At 35.1% G+C, this 19414-nt stretch overlaps 1 protein-coding gene across 1 annotated transcript in view; it reads left to right on the top strand.

The window, feature by feature from the left end:
• Nucleotides 1-16062, top strand: part of LOC129218662 (uncharacterized) — a 53773-nt gene extending 37711 nt beyond the window's left edge. Inside the window, exons 2-3 of the mRNA XM_054852984.1 lie at nucleotides 7248-7426; nucleotides 15762-16062. Coding sequence (XP_054708959.1) covers nucleotides 7248-7426; nucleotides 15762-15977 — 395 coding nt within the window. The 3' untranslated portion in view covers nucleotides 15978-16062. The remainder of the gene's footprint in view (nucleotides 1-7247; nucleotides 7427-15761) is intronic.
• Nucleotides 16063-19414: the final 3352 nt, after the last annotated feature.

Below are 19414 nucleotides of genomic sequence, written 5' to 3'. Positions count from 1 at the left end.
CAACAAAAACCATGCGCATTCATAAGTAAAATCATTAACTTTTCAAAGCCAGCCCTCTGACCCCCTAAATGGCGGATACGCCCCTGCAACTGAAACACTTCAGAAGCGGGGTACCCACTCGCCCTGAGATCAAGGGCACCAGCTTCAATATCGAAGAACCCCCCAAAAATGAAAAATACCCCTTAAAACACCGCCCCTAAAAATGTCAATGGCACAGGTTACGCCATGACCTCCCCCCCTCCCTTTCTAGGTGGGCACCCCTATCAGAAGTCAACTATATTGAGAGGTTCATTCGATTATCAAATCGGTCGAAAAATACATTGCTCGAGTGATTGACATCTCGAGATCTCAACATCTCGAAAACTCAACATCTCGAGAACTCAGGATCTCGAGAAGTTCAAAGCGAGAACTCGAGCAGTTGATCGCTCGAGCACTCGGAAAGTGACTATCGAGAAATCGAGCAGTTGATCGCTCGATTACTCGGAAAGTGATATACGAGAACTCGACACTCGAGCAGTCCATCGCTCGAGAACTCGGAAAGTGATAATCGAGAACTCGAGAAGTTAATCGCTCGAGAACTCGAAAAGTGTTAATCGAGAACTCGAGAAGTTCATCGCTCGAGAACTCGAAAAATGGTAATCGAGAACTCGAGATACGATAATCGAGAACTCGTGGTAATCGAGTTCTCGAATGATCTTGAATAATCGAGTGATTCGATTATGAGAACTCGATTATGCCCATCACTAATACGTACATACAGATGTCACGATAAAACTCGTTGTAATTAACTCGGAGATCGTCAAAATGGATATTTCGGGTGTCTGTACGTTCCTTGGCATATATCCACGTGTGGTTGGGTTGAAAAACTCAACATTCATTCGGGGGTGAGCAAAATGGAAATTAAGGCCGATTTTTGAGTGAAAAATTTTTCGCGAATACAATACTTCCTTTTTTGTAAAAGGAAGTAAAAACGGGATTAAAAACCTTGCTATACTTATGTTCATTTCTGAATTTTTTAATTAGTTAATTTTTTACCAATATCTTTTCAGGGAAGTCCCTCCCCTAAGAGCAAGGACGCATCCTTCTAAATATCGCGAAGAACCCCCAAAAGCTAGAGCCCCCCCCCCAAACAAAAAGAACAAATACCCCTCAAAGCACATCCAAAAAATTTCAATGGGGCAGTCTGCGCCATTACCCTCCGCACCCTAGGTGGGCACCCTCGGCACTAATATTGGCACTAACATAACTTTCAGTTTTTACTGCAAATTCTGTTTCCAGATCGAACAGAAAAGGATCTAGAGAAAGAAGGTTTCCTTACACATAAACAGGGACGTAACTAGGTCATTTTCGAGCAGGGGCAAGACCTCGTTTCGACGCCCGCCCCCCCCCCCATCCCCCATAAAAAATAAATATCAAAAAACATATTATATTTAAAATATAAATTTAAATTAGGCAGTGATAAGGATACCGCATGTGTTGATAAGACTATAAATGCGACTTTCATGTAGTTATAAGTTTTTATGCAATTTTATCACTGGATTGCATTTTGTAAAATTTCGATAGTGGGTAAAAAAATTAAATATTTTATTTATTATTTTACATACGAAGTTTTTCAAGGAAAACTATTTTGTATTTCCACTAGGGAGTAATTAACAACTTGTTGCATTATTTTTTTTATTAGGTGACTCTGCCCCCTGCTCGCTGACGTTTACCAACCCCCGAAGATTGCTTCGCAACCTTATTTGATTCGCGAAGATTTAAATCGTCTGTCAGAAAGAAGCAGATTGAAAAACACGCTACGAGTTCCGTTTCGAACAAATTGAAAATTCCACTATCCCACCCATAGAAAATACAGTTTAAGTGAGGAAATAATTTTTTGAACATAATCCCACTCCTACCCGAAAATATAAAAATAATTTGATAGAAATATGCATAAATGAGATGATATTTCGAAAAAAAAAAAAAATCGCTTTGAACAGCATTTTCTCTCGTTCCAAACTAACTTGAACCAACTTGCACAGCTATAGGTGCTGGGCTAAAGGGTCTCCTGAGCATTGCCAAACGGCAGTTTTGTACGCTTGAAAAACTGCTTTTAAGTTCGTGGTCTGTGGTAATACACTTTGCTCTTTAGCTCCGGACTGGGCATAGGACTTTTTTCTTAAATAGAAACCCTTATACCTGCTGTTCTAATTTATTGATAAAATCGTTACAAGCTTTATTTGATGCAGAAAAAATCTTTTTGGAACAACATGAAATATTAAGGGATGTGAAAAATCTTTCATCCCTTTAAAGGCAATTTATGTGAAATTTTAGCTTAAAAAAATACAATAACAAAAAAAAACTAATTAGAAATTTAAAGTAAACAACCCCAGGTTAAAATCCTTGCGGCACGAAGTAATTTTGTACAAAATTTTAAGACTGTAGGTGCTCTGAGGTCTCCTGGACGCAGGCCCACTACAGGCATCTTTTCAGAATTTCTTTGACGTTACTTTTTTAATAAATGTATCGAGATGCGAATTTAAAATTACCACTTCAAATGAAAACAATAAAACAGAAATATTTTCAATTATTTATTTTTAAGTATTTATATTATACTACTATGAAGAAATTTGTAAGAAAAACAGTATTCAACAATATGTCGCAAAAACGTGTGAAATAATTTCAACTCCGATGAAAAATTTAGTGGGCTATTTATTTTTGTTTCTTACGTGAAATTAATTTAATATTGCTACTACTTAGTATATAAACTTTAATCCGACAACTTACAATAGCTCTAATCGAACAGATTATCTTATTTAAATATTATCTTGAAAATTTTATGTTCAACACATTTTAAATTGTCACAATCTGTATAGTTAGAATTAATTATTAAAAAAGCTAATTTTTATAAAGGACGCACGTTCCCCAACTCTGGTATTTAGTATACATCTGAAAAACATTTTTTAGAAAAACAGATACCCAATGTGCTTGAAATCAAAACTCTTTCTACTAACCTCTTTTAAAAAACACAAATCTTAAACATATTAACATTACATGTTTTCACACACAGTAAGTTTCTTTTCAGGTTATTTCCATTTAAAGTACAACCTTATTTATCTGGACTAACTTAGACCGAAGGGAATTTGAATAAACAGAAATCCGGATAGTACGGATAATAAGCAGTAATTAATTCGCAATCTTTTATTAGCAGCGAAAAACGATCGTTTGCAGCAAAATTAAATAGGATTCTATTTCGCAAATACTTTGTCATTAATAGTTCAGCTGCAGTGGTGTCAGGCTGACACTCCAATTACGTCACGTAATTCATTAGATGCCTATAATTTATTGCACGACTTATAGCAGTTGTGTATTTAATCAAAATAAGCAAATATTTGGCACATTTATAGTTTTGTTCTTACTGCAATCAATTTAGGAATTATCCTTTTAGTGAATATATTTTTTAACTCTACAAATTTGATCCGGATAAGCCGGAGGTCTGGATAAACGGGAGCCAGATAAACGAGTTTCTACTGTAAATATAAATATGCATCAAAAGTACCAAAGCAAAATTTGAGAGGTGCAAAAAATAGTTGATTTCTAACACATTAATTGAAGTAGATGATTTAAGCATATTTAAAATATTGTGTTTGTGGCAAAAACATGTCGAAACTAAGTCTAAAATTTCTCATTTTAGCTAAATTTATCTCTAAATACCGTAGTATTTTCTAAAGAAAAATGGGCAGTCTCTCGCACTTTAAATTGAATCTCCATTATTATAGTACGAGATTTTTCACCAAGTATGAGAAAAATTGTAAACTAAACTAGGCCAATGGAACAGTGTAACGATTTTCCCTTAGACCAGTGGGGTAAACAAGCTCTCGTCATTGTAAATGAGAGGAAGACATCATGTTGGCAGCTTTATGACGTTTAATTGTAGAAAAATGACATTTGAGCATTTCCGCTGTTTTGTACTTCGCATAACTTTGTTCCTATATTCCTTCTCCCAGAGGCAGGTTCTTTAAGTAAGATATAATCACACCAAAAACATTCTGTAAAAAACTAGCCAAGTCTCGATGGAGCTGCTTGTTTATCTCTAAAAAGTAATGAAATCTAGACAAAGTCATGACAAGTCTAAGGTTCCTTACTGCGATTTCTTTATTATTATAGTTAATGTTGTGTGACTTGACCGTTAAACATTTTTTATACGTAAGTGGGTACAAGTCAATTTTGTTTATACGTTTTCCAAGTGGCAATTTTCCATTGTCAATGGGTAGCGGTTCTGGCGACAGATTGGTGCAATGGTGTCATGGAGCACCTGGTTTTGTACCCTTGTGTACCCTTTAACGGCCAAGTCACACAACATTAACTATAATAATAAAGAAATCGCAGTAAGGAACCTTAGACTTGTCATGACTTTGTCTAGATTTCATTACTTTTTAGAGATAAACAAGCAGCTCCATCGAGACTTGGCTAGTTTTTTACAGAATGTTTTTGGTGTGATTTCACTTCTTTTTGTAGAAACATTTAATTTGTATAATGTTCGAGTAGACTAAAGCTATGCTAGATTAAATTGGAAGATGGGTCCCACTACGCTGGACTTTTACAATGACAGTCGATTTTTTTATGTACCAATAGTAGAAGGGGGCATTACCCTATCTCTAATACAGCTGAGGCTGAGACCAGCTGAGGGTTCTTCATTAGATACATCAGACTTTCGATTTTTGACATCAAATGAAGCGGCCCACCAAGTTGAATATTTTTTGTAAAGGCTGTATGTCGATCTCTAATAGTTTGGTTGGGCTCTTGTGTTTTCTAATCAGGGTCACTCCAGATCTTCGATTAGCCTAGTTTTTATAGTTTTCCCTTTATGTGGCCATTAAACCCTAACTCTGTACCAAATTTCACCTCTCTGAGTTTATGGGAAGTACTAGTTCTATTTTGATGATCATGAGTGAGTGAGTGTCATAAATGCGAAACTTTGCTTTCGCATAACTTCGGAACTAAATGATCTACAGACTTGAAATTTCGGATTTTAAGTATGTGATTATAGCTTACTGGATGACGAAAATTTCTGCGTGCTGGTCTCATCAGAAGGTTCTCAAATAGGAGTCTGAAAATGCGGCGAAATGGTTCCAGTAAAGGATGGTACGGCAGTGTTTGCTTCGCGCTCGACTTGGCCGGGGCACTGCCGTGCCCCCAGACCAAAGAACAGGTACTAGTCACTCTAAGAAAATACTTTCATGCTGTTTACTGCGCCCTCCTCACTCTTTTTCGATCTATCTTTACCACTCTTTATCCACATTAAACCATGCAAGTTTTCTGCCTCGCCCGCACTGAGTTTTTTTTTTTTTTGGACTTCTACTAATTCCTTTTTTTAAAAACTAATTTGAGCATTTACTTTGTCGGTTTAGCGCCCCTAAAATTTTGCGCCCGGGGCACAAGCCCCGTCTGCCCCTCTCTAATTACGTCCCTGCACATAAAACTCTGACTGTTATTCTTTCGCCCGCCAAGTTGACTCCTTGCTCTTTAATTACATCCTTCAACGCTTCTAGTTCTAGACACATGATGTTTCTGCTAATTTGTTCTTTGCTTCGTCATTATTCTTATTTTTTTCCTCTGTGTCCTTTTTCCTTAGAGCTCTGTCTTTTTAATCCCCTTGCTGGAAGTTGAATCCGAGCAGCACGAATAATGTTTTCGATTTTAGTAGCCATCAGGTAGTGGATTTTTGACGGTGGTGCGACGGGGAGCAGTCCACTCCGGGAGTGAGGTATTTGCAGTGGTGCCCGCCACGGGGGGAATGGCTTGGGGGGGGGGGGGCACTTCTGCGTTTGTGAGTGGCATATTTGTTGATTTTAGCTGCAAAATAGCGGTCTTGGAACAAAGATGAAATGTACAACATATGACATGTTGTCATATTCAACTTAAAATGTAACAAATTTTGCTTAGAATGATGAATAAGTTAAATTCTTGTTGATCCATTTAGTGCTTCTTTCTGGGAGGTCTATACCCCTCTCCCTGAAAATTATCTGTAGCCACCTACTTGCTACTTTATCATGAAAATGAAAGTAAATATGAATAAATAACATAAATTAGAATATACGCTGCTTATGGTAGTCACTGGTGAGTGAAATCAACCGCATAATGTCGTATAATGTCGAAGGCAGAAGTTGAAAAATGGTGTTTATAAAACACAAAATAAACTTGTTAAAGTATTTAAATGGTGGTCATTTTAAGGTCATTTATTGCTCAATTGTTCTATTAATAGACATGTTGGTAAATGACTGAAAACTTATTTTGCTCTTAATGTTCTACTGTTCAGATTTTGCCTTGATTGAACTTTCTACATGTTTGCATTTTAGTCCATTTTCTGGTAATCAGAAATAGTAATGACACATTATTGATATAGGGTAAAATGACTAGTTATGGGCAGCTAACAAGTAATGGGCAGCCAACCAGTAATGGGCAGATTTGTATTGTATTATCAAAATCAAGGTAGTTATTGATAGTCCAAGAATACATTCAGAGGATTCTCAAAATATAAGTTTTTATACACAATGCAATTAATTGTGTTAATGCTTCTCCGTCACCAACAGTGAATTTTCTTTGCATTTAAGTTTTTGAAGGGTTTCTTTCTTAGATACCTGACATAAACTGGTCATTTTGATTGTGGCTTTCTAACAGAACAATGCGTTTCTCCCAGGTGAAGTGTTTAATTACCTTTATGATAATTGCACTTCTTGATTCATTCAACTTATTTAATGGTTATTGGTCATAAAGAGCAATAAGATACAAAATATTTTATTTTACTTGAAAAGTTATTCTTAAAACAATTTTTAACTTTTACTTACGTTACAAACAATTAACTCCATGACAAGAAAGAGAAATGAAAAATGGCACAAATTGATTTCCATACAGTTATCGACGGAGAATGTAAATTTTAAAAATTTGTCGACCAATGAATGAACATGTGGATTGCAGTGCGCCCTCCTTGTGCAACAGACATGGTGTTAAGAAATTTCTATTCTAGGTAAGAAATTTCTTGCGAAATTTATTATGCGAGATTAACGAACTTCCTTGTTGAAATAAAACATCAAGCACATAAACTGTTTCATTGAAATGTTTCCCAATCTGTAAAACTGATATAAGCGCTTAAAGGCAAAATGATATATTTGTTAATACATACAAATAATGCCATGTTTTTTTTCTTGTTTATCAACTAACTACATCTTTACCATTTATATCTGTGAAATTTTACTGGTGTTTTTCAGCATCAGTTCGTATTTATGCCATTCTTGGATTAGTTGAAGTGACTGGAATGCACGTAGCACATCTTCTAAGTGCTCTCTGCGTGGGTCTCGCATGCCCTGACTTATGGGCAAGTAACAGTTCATCTACCAGCAAAACTGAAAAGTATTCGAATAGCGGTACGAAGAAAACTAATAAACAGGTTAGTAAACATATTAAGTGGAAGCTATGAATATGTTATTACGGTGTAGTATTAAAAGATCCCCCCCCCCCCACCCAACCCCTCGGTTGGAGAGTTCCTGTATAAAGCATAGTGTGTCCAGTCTCTCTGATAAGTTGAGCTATGAACTTGACAATGCTTATCTCTTTTCTGGGTAATAGAAAAGGGTAATTGGTGCCGAGTGAAGTTAGGTTACTTTCGTATTAGTTTTTCAAAAGTATTCTCACTCAAATCCGCTCAGATAAAGTGTCTCTTTTTCAGTGAATGTCGCAAAAATGTAAACATTGTCAAGGTCATACCTCAACTTATCAGCGCCACACTGTAACATTTTCAAGTGACAGCAAGGGAATAGTAAATTTAAGGAACGTAAAAGAAAAAAATATTTAGATATTTGCAAAAGTTTTGATCTTTGAATGCAGCTCATGGTAAACGAAGGCTTAAGAAAATACCGCTATTTTCCTTACTCCTTTCTCTCTTTCTATATATATATATTACCGTTAAAGTATATAATGCAGTTATTTTATAGAATACCTAGTTATTCCATGAAATAACTGATCATGTCCGTTAAAGTGTAATATGCTATTAATATGACACTTTAACTAGTTATTCCATGAAATAACTAGGTATTCTATAAATTAACTAATAAGGGACAGTTAAAGTGTAAAATAAACAATTTATCTAAAATGGATTAACTATATATATATAGATATTCTATAAATAAACTAATGATAGACAATTAAAATGAAAAGGAAGCAATTTCCCTAATTTATGCAGCGTGCAAATGGTATTTATGGAAACGTTCCATAAAATCATTTGTTACAACAAGGATTACTAAAATGACACTTGAAATTACAAATAACATTAGTTCTAAAACAAAAACATTTTTTGTTGACACTCTAGGTTTTACACGAACATTTTAAGGGTAACACAGGGGTGGAAAATGAATGTATTTGTCGTGGAAGATATATGAGTGAAATAACTAGTTAAACCATGAAATACAAGAGAGTTTTACACTTTAACGGACACGATCAGTTATTCCATGAAATAACTAGGTATTCTATAAAATAACGGATTTCATATTTTAACGGTAACATATATATATAAGGGTATTCCGTTTTAACCCGCAAGACCTTTATTTTCGCAACCATTAGTCCTAGATCTATACTTCCAACTGCAAAAATGTTCAAAATCAGATGCAGAGTTAAAATATTGAAAGTTAAATAAGTGAAAATAAAAATAAGTCAAAAAATACAAAATTTAACTTTTTATACGGGCCTCAGGTCCCCTAACTTATGTTTAGAGAAATGATCTCCATTGAAAAATAATTCCAACACAAAAAATTTGAAATTAGTACGGCCAATATTCACCGAGATACGAAACGTGGCGTTTTGTGACTTACACCAGTTTTCACTCGCCGTCAATAACACCTTTCGGGGGGAACTATAGGGGGGGGGGGGGTCAAGGGTTATGCATATGTGTGCATAGAGTGTGGTTTTTCAAATTGTTCGAAGTTTCGCGCTTGTGTATCACTGCATAACATTTGCACTTATTTTTGAATAGCAATGAAAAATATAAATACTTTGTTTTTTACTTCTACAACTTGTCGCTTCTCTGAAAGGGGGATAAGTGCCAATCTCATCTTATGTATGGTCCCTTAAAACTTTGAACTGGAATATCTCCTTGAGTTTTGATCGCCCTAATGTCAAGTTTTTAGTGTCAGTAATAGTTTTCGATGGAGATTATTGCTCTAAATATTAGTTAGGGGACCTAGGGCCCGTATAAAAAGCTAAATTTTGTACTTTTTGACTCTAATTTTTGCTTCAAATTTTTAATATCTTAACTCTGCATCTGAATGTGAACATTTTTGCAATTGGAAGTATACATCTAGGACTAACGATTGCGAAAACAAAGGTCTTGCAGGTTAAAACGGAACATCTTATATATATATATATATATATATATATATATATATATATATATATATATATATATATATATATATATATATATACAGGGGCGGACTGGCCAGGTCGGCTAGTCGGGTATCCCGACTGGGCCAACCGCCGAGTGGGCCACTTCAAGCAATTTTTTTATTTAACTTGATGCATTTAAATTCACACTTTACATTTTTTAAGGTGTTATAGTGTCACTTAATTTAATAAAGTGTCATTAAAAATGTAGTTTGTTTACTCTATGTGAAAAAAGCGTTTGGAAACGGGTTTATTTTTTTTCCATCTTAAGCAGGGACCAAAGTAAATAGCCGAAGTTCACACGTGCGAATAATTTCCTCTCTTATTAACTTTCTCTAATTTTTAAAGCTCTGGGGGCCATGCCTCTCACTTTGAGGAAACGGAAGGAGGCCAGAGAAAATGGGGTTCGACGCGGCCTGAAAAATTGCCCGGGACGAAAAAAAGAGCGTTAAAACTTATATTTGTACGTCTATTAACAAAAATTGAAGGGGCCTGCACCATTAGACAAAGCAGTCCCGACCCTGCTATAAATGCGCGGGCCATGCTTTGGGGTGTTTATTCATGAGCAGGGGGACACTTGTTGACCCGGTTCCGAGCCTGAAGGAGGTCCAAGATTTTTAAATGAGGTGTGAAATGTATGACATAGGGGTAAACAAGATAGAGGGGGGCCCGTAGAAGTCATTTGTGACGAACCCCAAAATTTCTGTGAACGCCCCTGGTATTCACTGGTTGTGACAGATTCAACTAAATACTATCAGTTGGCAAGACGTTTCATTGGTCTATTGTAAATTATCGCTATACGAGTATTTTCATCTCAGAATCGCATGCGGGAAAGCAAGTCTGGAATACGATAAACTGAATCTGAAACAGGACGAAATTTCGATTTAGAAGAAAGAGCTCTTGAACAAAGGCGGATTTAGGACTGAGCTCCGAGGGGGGGGGGGGGGCAAGGTTTCTTCTTTTTTTAAAGCAACACAGTTGTAATCAGGGCCAGATTTACACTTAACGGGGGGACCTCATACCTGGAATACCTTAGGTAACCCGTTACCTAAAGTATTTCAGGAATGAGGTCCCTTTGTAATCCTAAAGTCACCAAACGATAGTCTTAGTCTGCAATTGAGGACTTTGCTGTAAGAACCAGTTTACTCAAAACTTTCGCTTGTTTTTTTCAAATTCATTTTTGCTTGTGGAGAATATAGAAGTTCCGATTGATGCAACAACGAGACACAAATGTAAGATCTGTCTCTTTCCTTTCTAGTAAATAATGCGGGAAAGATATTAACATTTCTAACGAACACTGATGTTAAGTGTCCGTTTGAACACTCTTACCAAAAATGAGTAAGTCTGGACTTACCTGGTTCTTGCATCAAGGCCCTCAATGGGGTTGTTTCCTTTAGTCAAAAGTAATATTTTTTTGTCACTGAATATTGATGGAATAAGCAAAAAAAAAACATGGACCCAGAAAATACTTTCATTTTCCCAACAGTTATTTTTTTAATTAATTTCTTAAAATGTTCGATTTTTCAAGCAAAGCGTGGTCTTAATGACGTCACAAATGATGCTCTTTGGCGCATCTTTCTACCACGTTTCCACGTTATGATAATCAAGAAGCGAATTAAAATTGTATTCTACGCTTGCTATTAACCATATCGTTGCCAATACAAGTGAGTAAAGATGCGAATTAAATATTTTGCTCTGTGAATGGCAACACTGAATGGCATTTCATCATTTGTGATGCAACGGCAGAAGCTTAAAGAGTGAAAGCGCACCGATTTAAGTATTTTTTTAAAAATACTAAACTTAAGCAAATTATTTTAAAAATGGTCAGTTCCTATGTTTTTAAGCATGCTCTTTCTGAAAAAAAAAAAAAAAAAAAAAAAAAAAAAAAACTTTTAAAATTTTGGAAACGACCCCATTGTGTTTTTCAGATTTAAATATCGAAAAATTGCCAAAGTCTTCGAAAATTCGCCATTCCCTTGAAGTCACTAAAGACAGCAGCTTAAAATTTCACTTTTTGAAATTTTCGTGGGAAAGATCCGTAACCCTCTATCAGCACTATAGCCTAAAATTGATTTCAGTTTCTGAGAAAAATGCGCAGATGGAACTAATGTTTCCCCCAGACCAAAAAAGGGGCAGTGTACTTTCAGATAAAAGGGTACTTTTTAAGAGAAATTTTGTAAAACACAAAAGGTGCTTATTTTACTTTTCGGTTTTCTAGGTACATACAAAGTTCAAGTGTTTTCCCATAGTAATTATTTTTTAAATATTGAAAAGCTTTCTGATTTTAGTTTTAAAGGTAATGTAAAAAAATAATAATAATAAGATACATTCGTATCAGATTCTTGTGGATAAGTTATTGAAACGAGAAAGCGACCTTTCAAGGACAGGCTTGTGTGAATCTTTATCTTTTGAAAAAAAAAAAAAAAAAATCGCTTTTGTGAAGTTTTGTTTAAACTTTTAAGGGGCTAGGAGGGGTGATCAAGTTAAGGGTCAAAGGTTAGCTTAAAAGCGGAAGGGCACGGCGCCCTCCTAAAAAATCTTGGGGGAAACTCTCGGGAAACCTGTCCCCTTTACTTTTAATGTTTTTAAACATATTATAAGATTATGTTTTTAAAATTTCAATATAGAAAAATTACGAATGAGAGTCGCCGGATTCCCTATAATAACTAAATGTAGTTCAAAATTGGGTAAAGTGTACTTCAGTTTCTAAATGCTTCCAAATGAGATCACTGAGCCTCCTCCTCTCTCAAATACGACCAATGATAGTTTTTGCATTTTTTTAATAGTTCAAAGTCGAAACGTTTTCGTAGAGAGGTCCCGATGCTTCGTTGTTCCTTTAATTTTACCAAGGGTAACTTAAAACTGCATTTCTAAAACTTCTCATTTCGGAGAATTTTTGGGAAGAGCCCTCGACATTCTATTGTAAATAAAGATAGACTAAAATGGACTTCAATGAAAAAATTTTGAAAAAAAAAAGTTAAGAAAACAAAATCGTGGGGAACGCTTTCTTTTCCCTCTCCTCAACGTTTTCGAAAATTGTAAAATTAAGGTTTTTGACATCAACTTTGAAAATATCTGTTGGAAGGGAACTGGAACCCCTTCTCCCGATTCTTTTCCCATTATGCCTATATAGATTTAACAATTTTCGAAAAATTTCCTGGGAATTTACCTGATTCCTCCTCTTTTTCCCGGTGTCCATCCTATGGTCAGTATATAGGCCTAGAGATGTGCCTTTTTAGACTTATAACAATTAGCATTAAAAATGTGTCACTGTTAGCTTTATTTTACGTTTAAAACTTTTCTTTTTCCAGAACTTTAAAACTTGATTTAAAAATTTAAAGGTAGAGGTGCTCACCTGGGGGGAGGGGGGTCATGGCGCAGACTGCGCCATTGAAATTTTTCGGAAAGGGTGTTTTAAGGCATATTTTTCCTTTTTTTTGGGGGGGGGGGGTTTCGTGGTTTATAGGGGGTGTGCCCTTACTCTTGGGGGGGGGCACCCCTGTTAAAGGAAGAATAGTAACTAGCGGTAGTTTAATGTCTTTGCTTGACTCTGAAGAATCGAGATCCGAAACATTTTTAATTTACAGAGGTGGGCCAAAATGCTCATTTGCCGATTGGGCCAAAGTCAGCCAGTCCGCCCCTGTATATATATATATATATATATATATATATATATATATATATATATATATATATATATATATATATATATATATATATATATATATATATATATATATATATATATATATATATATATTATATATGTATATACATATACACTGTTAAAACTACAGGTTGCATTTGGCACTTTTCGAGGGTGAAAAGCTTGTTCACCAGCGGCACTCTTTACGGTGCCGAAATTGCACCCTTAACACGGGCGAAAAACTGGCACCCTTCACCCAGCGTGCACCGCGGTGAAAAACGGAACCCTATGGCAGAACATTGGCACCCTCTGTTTTCTGTTGCTGAGCACCCCCCCCCCCCCTCGGTTTTGTGTGCATTTCCGTAAACAATTGTATACATTATTATTTATTGTTTTGAGTTATAAAAAGCTAAGTCTTGGTACATTTTCCACATTGAATAGTTCTGAAAATGATTAAAACTTGTACTTTAAGGCATTTGATCACATTTCAACTTTCGAACATAGTTTAGAAGTGTTCATGACTTAAATTTGTCTGCCGTGCACTAATTTTCGTACATCCACTTGGATTGCTCAGTAATTTTAATATGTTATTGACATTTACTGCAGCACGATCGTACCGAAAATGAAGAACGTAGGTACTATTTGTAAATCATTTACACGAACAATAAATATTCAATTATGTTGCAATCATGGAAAAATAAAATCTTTCATCACGTTCGAAATTTTAATCAAAGAGCACCATATTAGTACGTACGTATATATGATTCGACATTTGAATATCCGTAAAGAATATAAAAGAACAAAAGTCTTTCGATAAATTAAAAGCCAAAACAAATTCTAACGAGTTATTCATTCTTACTATTACTATAGTGACGAAAAACGTTCAGTCATTCGCTTTAAGCAATAACGCCGAGGAAAGCTAGTTAACTCAGACACGAGATAATAAATTTAAAAAAAAAAAAAAAAATCGAGACGGAGAAGAAATTTCTTTTTCTCAATCCGCTTTCCTTTTTTTTTTCGTGCTTTTATGTTTTTGCTATTTGCATCATCGTAATTAGAGTTTCCGTTCACTTGCTGAGTGCATCACATTGCTATCAATGAATCTCTTAGTTAAAAATCCACAAGATTGTTGATAATACAAGCAAGTAAAACCACATAGTCAAAATTAATAGTTGAAATAACTTTTCAAATATCATCTAATTTAAGCGTTTTGATTATTAAATGTTACTTATCCGGTGCTGATAGCTATTTTTAGGTAAAATTTATGCATGATAGGAATAGCAAATGTATATAACGGCTAACTGAAGAATCAACGTACCTTTGAAACAATTTTAAATATGTTCGAAAGCCTTAAAGCTACACTATGATCAAATGCATGTACTTACGCGAAACTTTGAAGAGTAAATCGCAGAAACTTATAAGTTTTAATCCAATTTCGTACTTCATTCAATGGGAAAGTGCATGTGCGTAGTTATTCTTGCGTCCGCCATTGATTGTGGTTGAATGATGTCAGAGCGGAGAGCGCATGCGCCAGCGTTTCACCCATGCATTTAGGAGGTCCGTTTTCACATTTATTAGCGTCATTCACCTTGATCACACTTCCTAGCCTCTACTGCACCCTGAGGCCCGGTGTTTTCACCCCAGGGAGCGATATAGTTAGTCAAAGGCACCCGTAGTTTTGACAGTGTATATATAATGTGTGTGTGTGTGTGTGTGTATCAAAAGCTTGCTTATTTGCCGTTATAACGTTCAATATTATTTTTCAGTTGGAAATCAGGACGTTAGTTTTTAAAACCTGATTAAATGAATTTTACTAACTTATCAGAAGTAATCTTCATTTCCTGGCGGGGGGGGGGGAAAACGTACTTTCCACGAAATAATTTCACAAATGATAGTTATTTATACCCGTACTGAAAAGTCGGTACATCTCATATCAGCTTCAGCGAAGTATTAAATAAGAAAATAACAGCGCGAAAAGAGGAATTTCAACTTCAAAATTATTTAGGAAATGAGCCTACCTCTTTATTAATTTCTTCATCATCACACCTTTCAAGTCAACAACCACTCAGGCGTTAAAATAGTTAAATGGCCGAGCCCTAAAGAGTGTATCCTAATCTCTTTTTTTTTTTTTTTTTTTAACGTTATTTATCACATGTGATCCAGAATACAGTATAAAACTGGCGAGAAGCTTATTTTGTTCGGTTCTTTTGTGGCAAGAAATAGACGATTCACAAGAAAGCCGGGATTACTGGCGTGTAATACAACATATAGGATTTGTCCTAAGAGTCCTGTCACACACAGCTGATAAAAAGACATTTATTCATCAGACTGAAACAATACATTAAATGATTCCCAAACAAACCCTTCTTACATCAATATACCGCTTCTAGCCATATTTCCAGGCATTGAAGGTGGCACAGTCGGTTTTTTACATCCTTTAGACCCGTTCGTTCGCTTAATGTGTCCCGGGCTCCTACTTGGAGGTGCTACCGGTGCCAGGGCACAGGTTCTCATAAAGTGGGAGGAGCAATTTATTTGAAAATTTGTGCATTTATAACGGTGTTCAATTTACTCTTATTTTTTAGCACAAAGGTTTTTATTCAATAATTACTATTATCATTGAGCATTATTTCAAATCATTGATTTTAAACTCATTTTAAGTAATTTCTACCTAGAATTAACTTTAAGTATTATTTTTTAGGCAATTCATTTACCTGATGCTCGCACGCACGTTCAAGAAGCAGCTGGAACAAGTGATAAAATAACGGTGGTGTCTTTACCAGAAACGGATGGAATCGTTTATGCCGTTCCAGAAGAACAATATGTCATCCGAAGAGGAGACGCTACCTATCTAGCTCCTCCAGGAAATACACATTTAACTCCATTTTTCCCCACCTACAGATCACAGGTGGATTAACAGTAAAAAAAACTCCAGCAATGCCGAACTCTATTGTTGTATAATACTGATATCTATTTGGCACTAAAGTGTTCTTCTCATTCTAGTGTTGTTGCTTATATCCGAGTAACCAATGCTACCCGATTTAATGCAGAAAGGTAGTTTCCGTTTACAGAACGCGACTAAGATGGAAGTCCAATTCAGCTCACAGTAGCTGGAAGCTCAATCTAACAACATTTCGATCAGACTCGAAGCCGAGCAACTCCTCGTTCAGCACACCCAGAGGTATTTATTTGGAATGGGAACTTGGAGGACTTACTGATCACATGTTTAACTGGCTCCAGTCACCATTTGCTATCATGGAGTATTTGGGACCGGCTGGCATCAAACCACGGCTATTCAAGTACCGATCAAGCCATTCAAGCAAAATTCTTCAAAATTCTTTTAAATTAAGGGAAAACTGTGATGAAAGGAATTTTATAATCACATTTTTGTACACGAAAATGATGGACATTAAATTGATTTTTGGCACTGACTACATATTGGGGGAAGGTATCCAGCCAAAATACGATTGCAGTTAAACTGCAAAAAAATGGTGGTATTTGGAACCGAGAAACTGCAGTTAAACCAATTCACTAATCTGCAGTTAAACTGCAAGATACAGTTTCAAAATAACTAATTTTCAAACTGCAGTTTTTCAGTTCCAAATACAACCAGAATCACAAAAAAAAAAAAAAAAAAAAAAAAAAAAAAATCAGCAGTTTCACTGCAGCTCAACTGCACTTCATTTTTCTGGAGTTTTTCGGTTCCAAATACCACCAGAATTTAAAATATGAAATTCAGCAGTTTTATTGCAGTTTTTAGGTTTAAAAAATACAAAACATTTAACCAACAAATTAAAAATAGTAGTTAACAATTACTAACAAATGGAATTAATGAGATAGGAGTACGAAACCACTTTAAAATTAAAACTTAGACAATTCTAAAACATCTAATTAAAACTTGAATTATTCCTCCGAAATACAAATTACGATTTTAATAATTTGGAGCATATGAAAATTGAAATAATTAAACCAAGTTTGGCACGAAAATACCATGCAATTATTATAAAACTAATGCAAAGTTTCAAGACAAAATGACAAATAGAACTATTAGTAAGAATTAAAAAAATCATGAAATTTGTCTAAATCGAGCACGTGGTACAAAGTAATTAAGTTAATTAGATGGGTTAATATTGAGACATCAGAACACATTTTTTTTTTATAAATGGATATTGATAAATTAAATGTTAGCTCAAAATTTTAAGCCAATCGGTGAAAAAACAAAAATTAAAAACTACTGATTAGGCATTAAATTTTCAATCTAACCCTCATCTGCTATACACTAATTAAATAAAAGTTAATTACTCAAATAAAAACAGGCAAATTTTCAAGTGTCTTACCTTTTGTAAACCGGAGTCAGATTTCAGTCCTTTCGCATGGGTTTTTGAATGATGAAACTTAAAATTGCACTAATTTGCTTTCGAAGCGGAGCAAAAAAAAAGCTTGTTTCCAAGGATAAAGTGGTTACCTTGCTTCGTAGTTCTTTGCTGGGGCACTCCACGGCTAGTAGTTCGGCCTGGAATGCGGTGTTCCGGTGCGTTTGTACTTAGCGTGGCGCGATTCCGGAACATTGCTTCAAGCGATATTTGTTCTTATTTAATTTTAAATTCTTTTTTTTTTTTTTCAAAAGAGACTAATTTGATTCTGTTCAAATCTGAATCCTTCTTGAAATTGGTATTTTTAAATACCATATATTAACTTATATTATTCAATATCGTTTATAGTAGCCAATAAATATGGTATAATTTGACATGTATCAATGCCAAAAGTAATATATTTATGTTTTGAACCAGACATGCACATTTATTTTATCCTCAATAATTTAGCTTTAATGAATTTCATTAGGTGCGGCGTATGATCAAGGAACATGAAAGAGATCAAATATTCCAAACGTGACAACAGCTCACATAAGGTCCACTCGTCATACAAAGCAATCGACCGTATGACTCGATATCTATGAATCACCAAGTGCATAAAAGGAGTTAAGGTCAAGCCACGGCAAAAATTAATTTATAAGTGAAATCAATCATGATTGCACAAAAATTAATAAACAATTAATAAGAATGTATAAATAAATAAATAATAAAAATATGTGAGCAAATAAATACAAACGAAAATATATTAAAAACATAAAGGTTAAAAGTTTTAATGTTATCATCTTTTTTTTTTTTTTTTTTTTTTTGATGAAATTTGCTTAATGGCACTTTTTTAAAGTCACACAGTTAGACCTCGTTTTGCAACACCCGGATTTCCCGACATTCCAGATATCACGTTAATTATTTAAAATCCCGAACAGTTGGTTTCCACGGCATGCACCATTCTTTATTTATTGCCGGCCGAACGAGATTTTCTGGCTAACGACAAATAGTATACGGTTCATTCAAACGAAACCAGGTTAGTGCGTCTAACTTCACATTAGACGTTAAACGATGCCACGTAACTGCGTGTATGGAGACTAGTGATGTGCCGGATCGTTAAACAAGTAGATCCGCTGATATGGATCATTAGTGTCAAGATCCGCGGATACGGATACGGATGTCGATTTTTTTTTTTAAACCCAAATTAACTACCCAAGAGTAAAATTTGCTACGGAAAGTATTCCCGTTAGGGTAATGGCACTGTTTCTTCAAAAAATGTCATCTACGGCGAAAATATAAACAAGACTCAATTATTTACTTTTTAAATCTCCGGTAAATTTGAAATGGAATTGGAAGGAATGGATCAGCGCTACATTAATGCTTAGATAGAATATGAAAAAATATTTCTAGATAGACTGGTAGATGTAGGATACAGGAGCAAGTGTGTAAAGCTGCTTCTGGACTGGCTAGAAATAATTTTTCGCATTTTATTTCAGTGTAAATGCAGCGGTGACCCATCCCACCCAACTTACCCTGACCGACGAAATAACACAACCGGGAACACCTTTACAACTAGTAACTAGATAATTTAGTCTCACCTTTTTTGAAGGATTCCGAGGAAAACCAAAATGAAGAATTACACAAACCCCAGGTCAATAACAAAAACCAATTAAATTAAAAAAAAAAAACATTCCCCAGAGAGCCCACTTCATATTAAGATGAATTTCGCGGGCCAGAATACATATTGTTAACAAATGTGAACCGAAAGGGGATAGAAATTTTAAATCGTCGAGTTTTTACTCTTTATCTTCCGACTATGAAATCACTATCAATCACGCGTATAAAGGCTTAGAATAGCATTAAAATTTACTTAACAAGATTATAGCTTCTACTGTATATAACTTGGAAGTTCTAAATAAATGTCAAACACATAAAACTTTGTTCTTTCAATTAGGGCCAATATTTTTTACCTACGGGTAAGTTTTTACTACCATAATTG

This window comes from Uloborus diversus, chromosome 3 (assembly GCF_026930045.1).
Source record: "Uloborus diversus isolate 005 chromosome 3, Udiv.v.3.1, whole genome shotgun sequence".
NCBI classification, from domain to species: domain Eukaryota; kingdom Metazoa; phylum Arthropoda; class Arachnida; order Araneae; family Uloboridae; genus Uloborus; species Uloborus diversus.
This window is presented reverse-complemented; position numbering and strand designations above follow the sequence as displayed.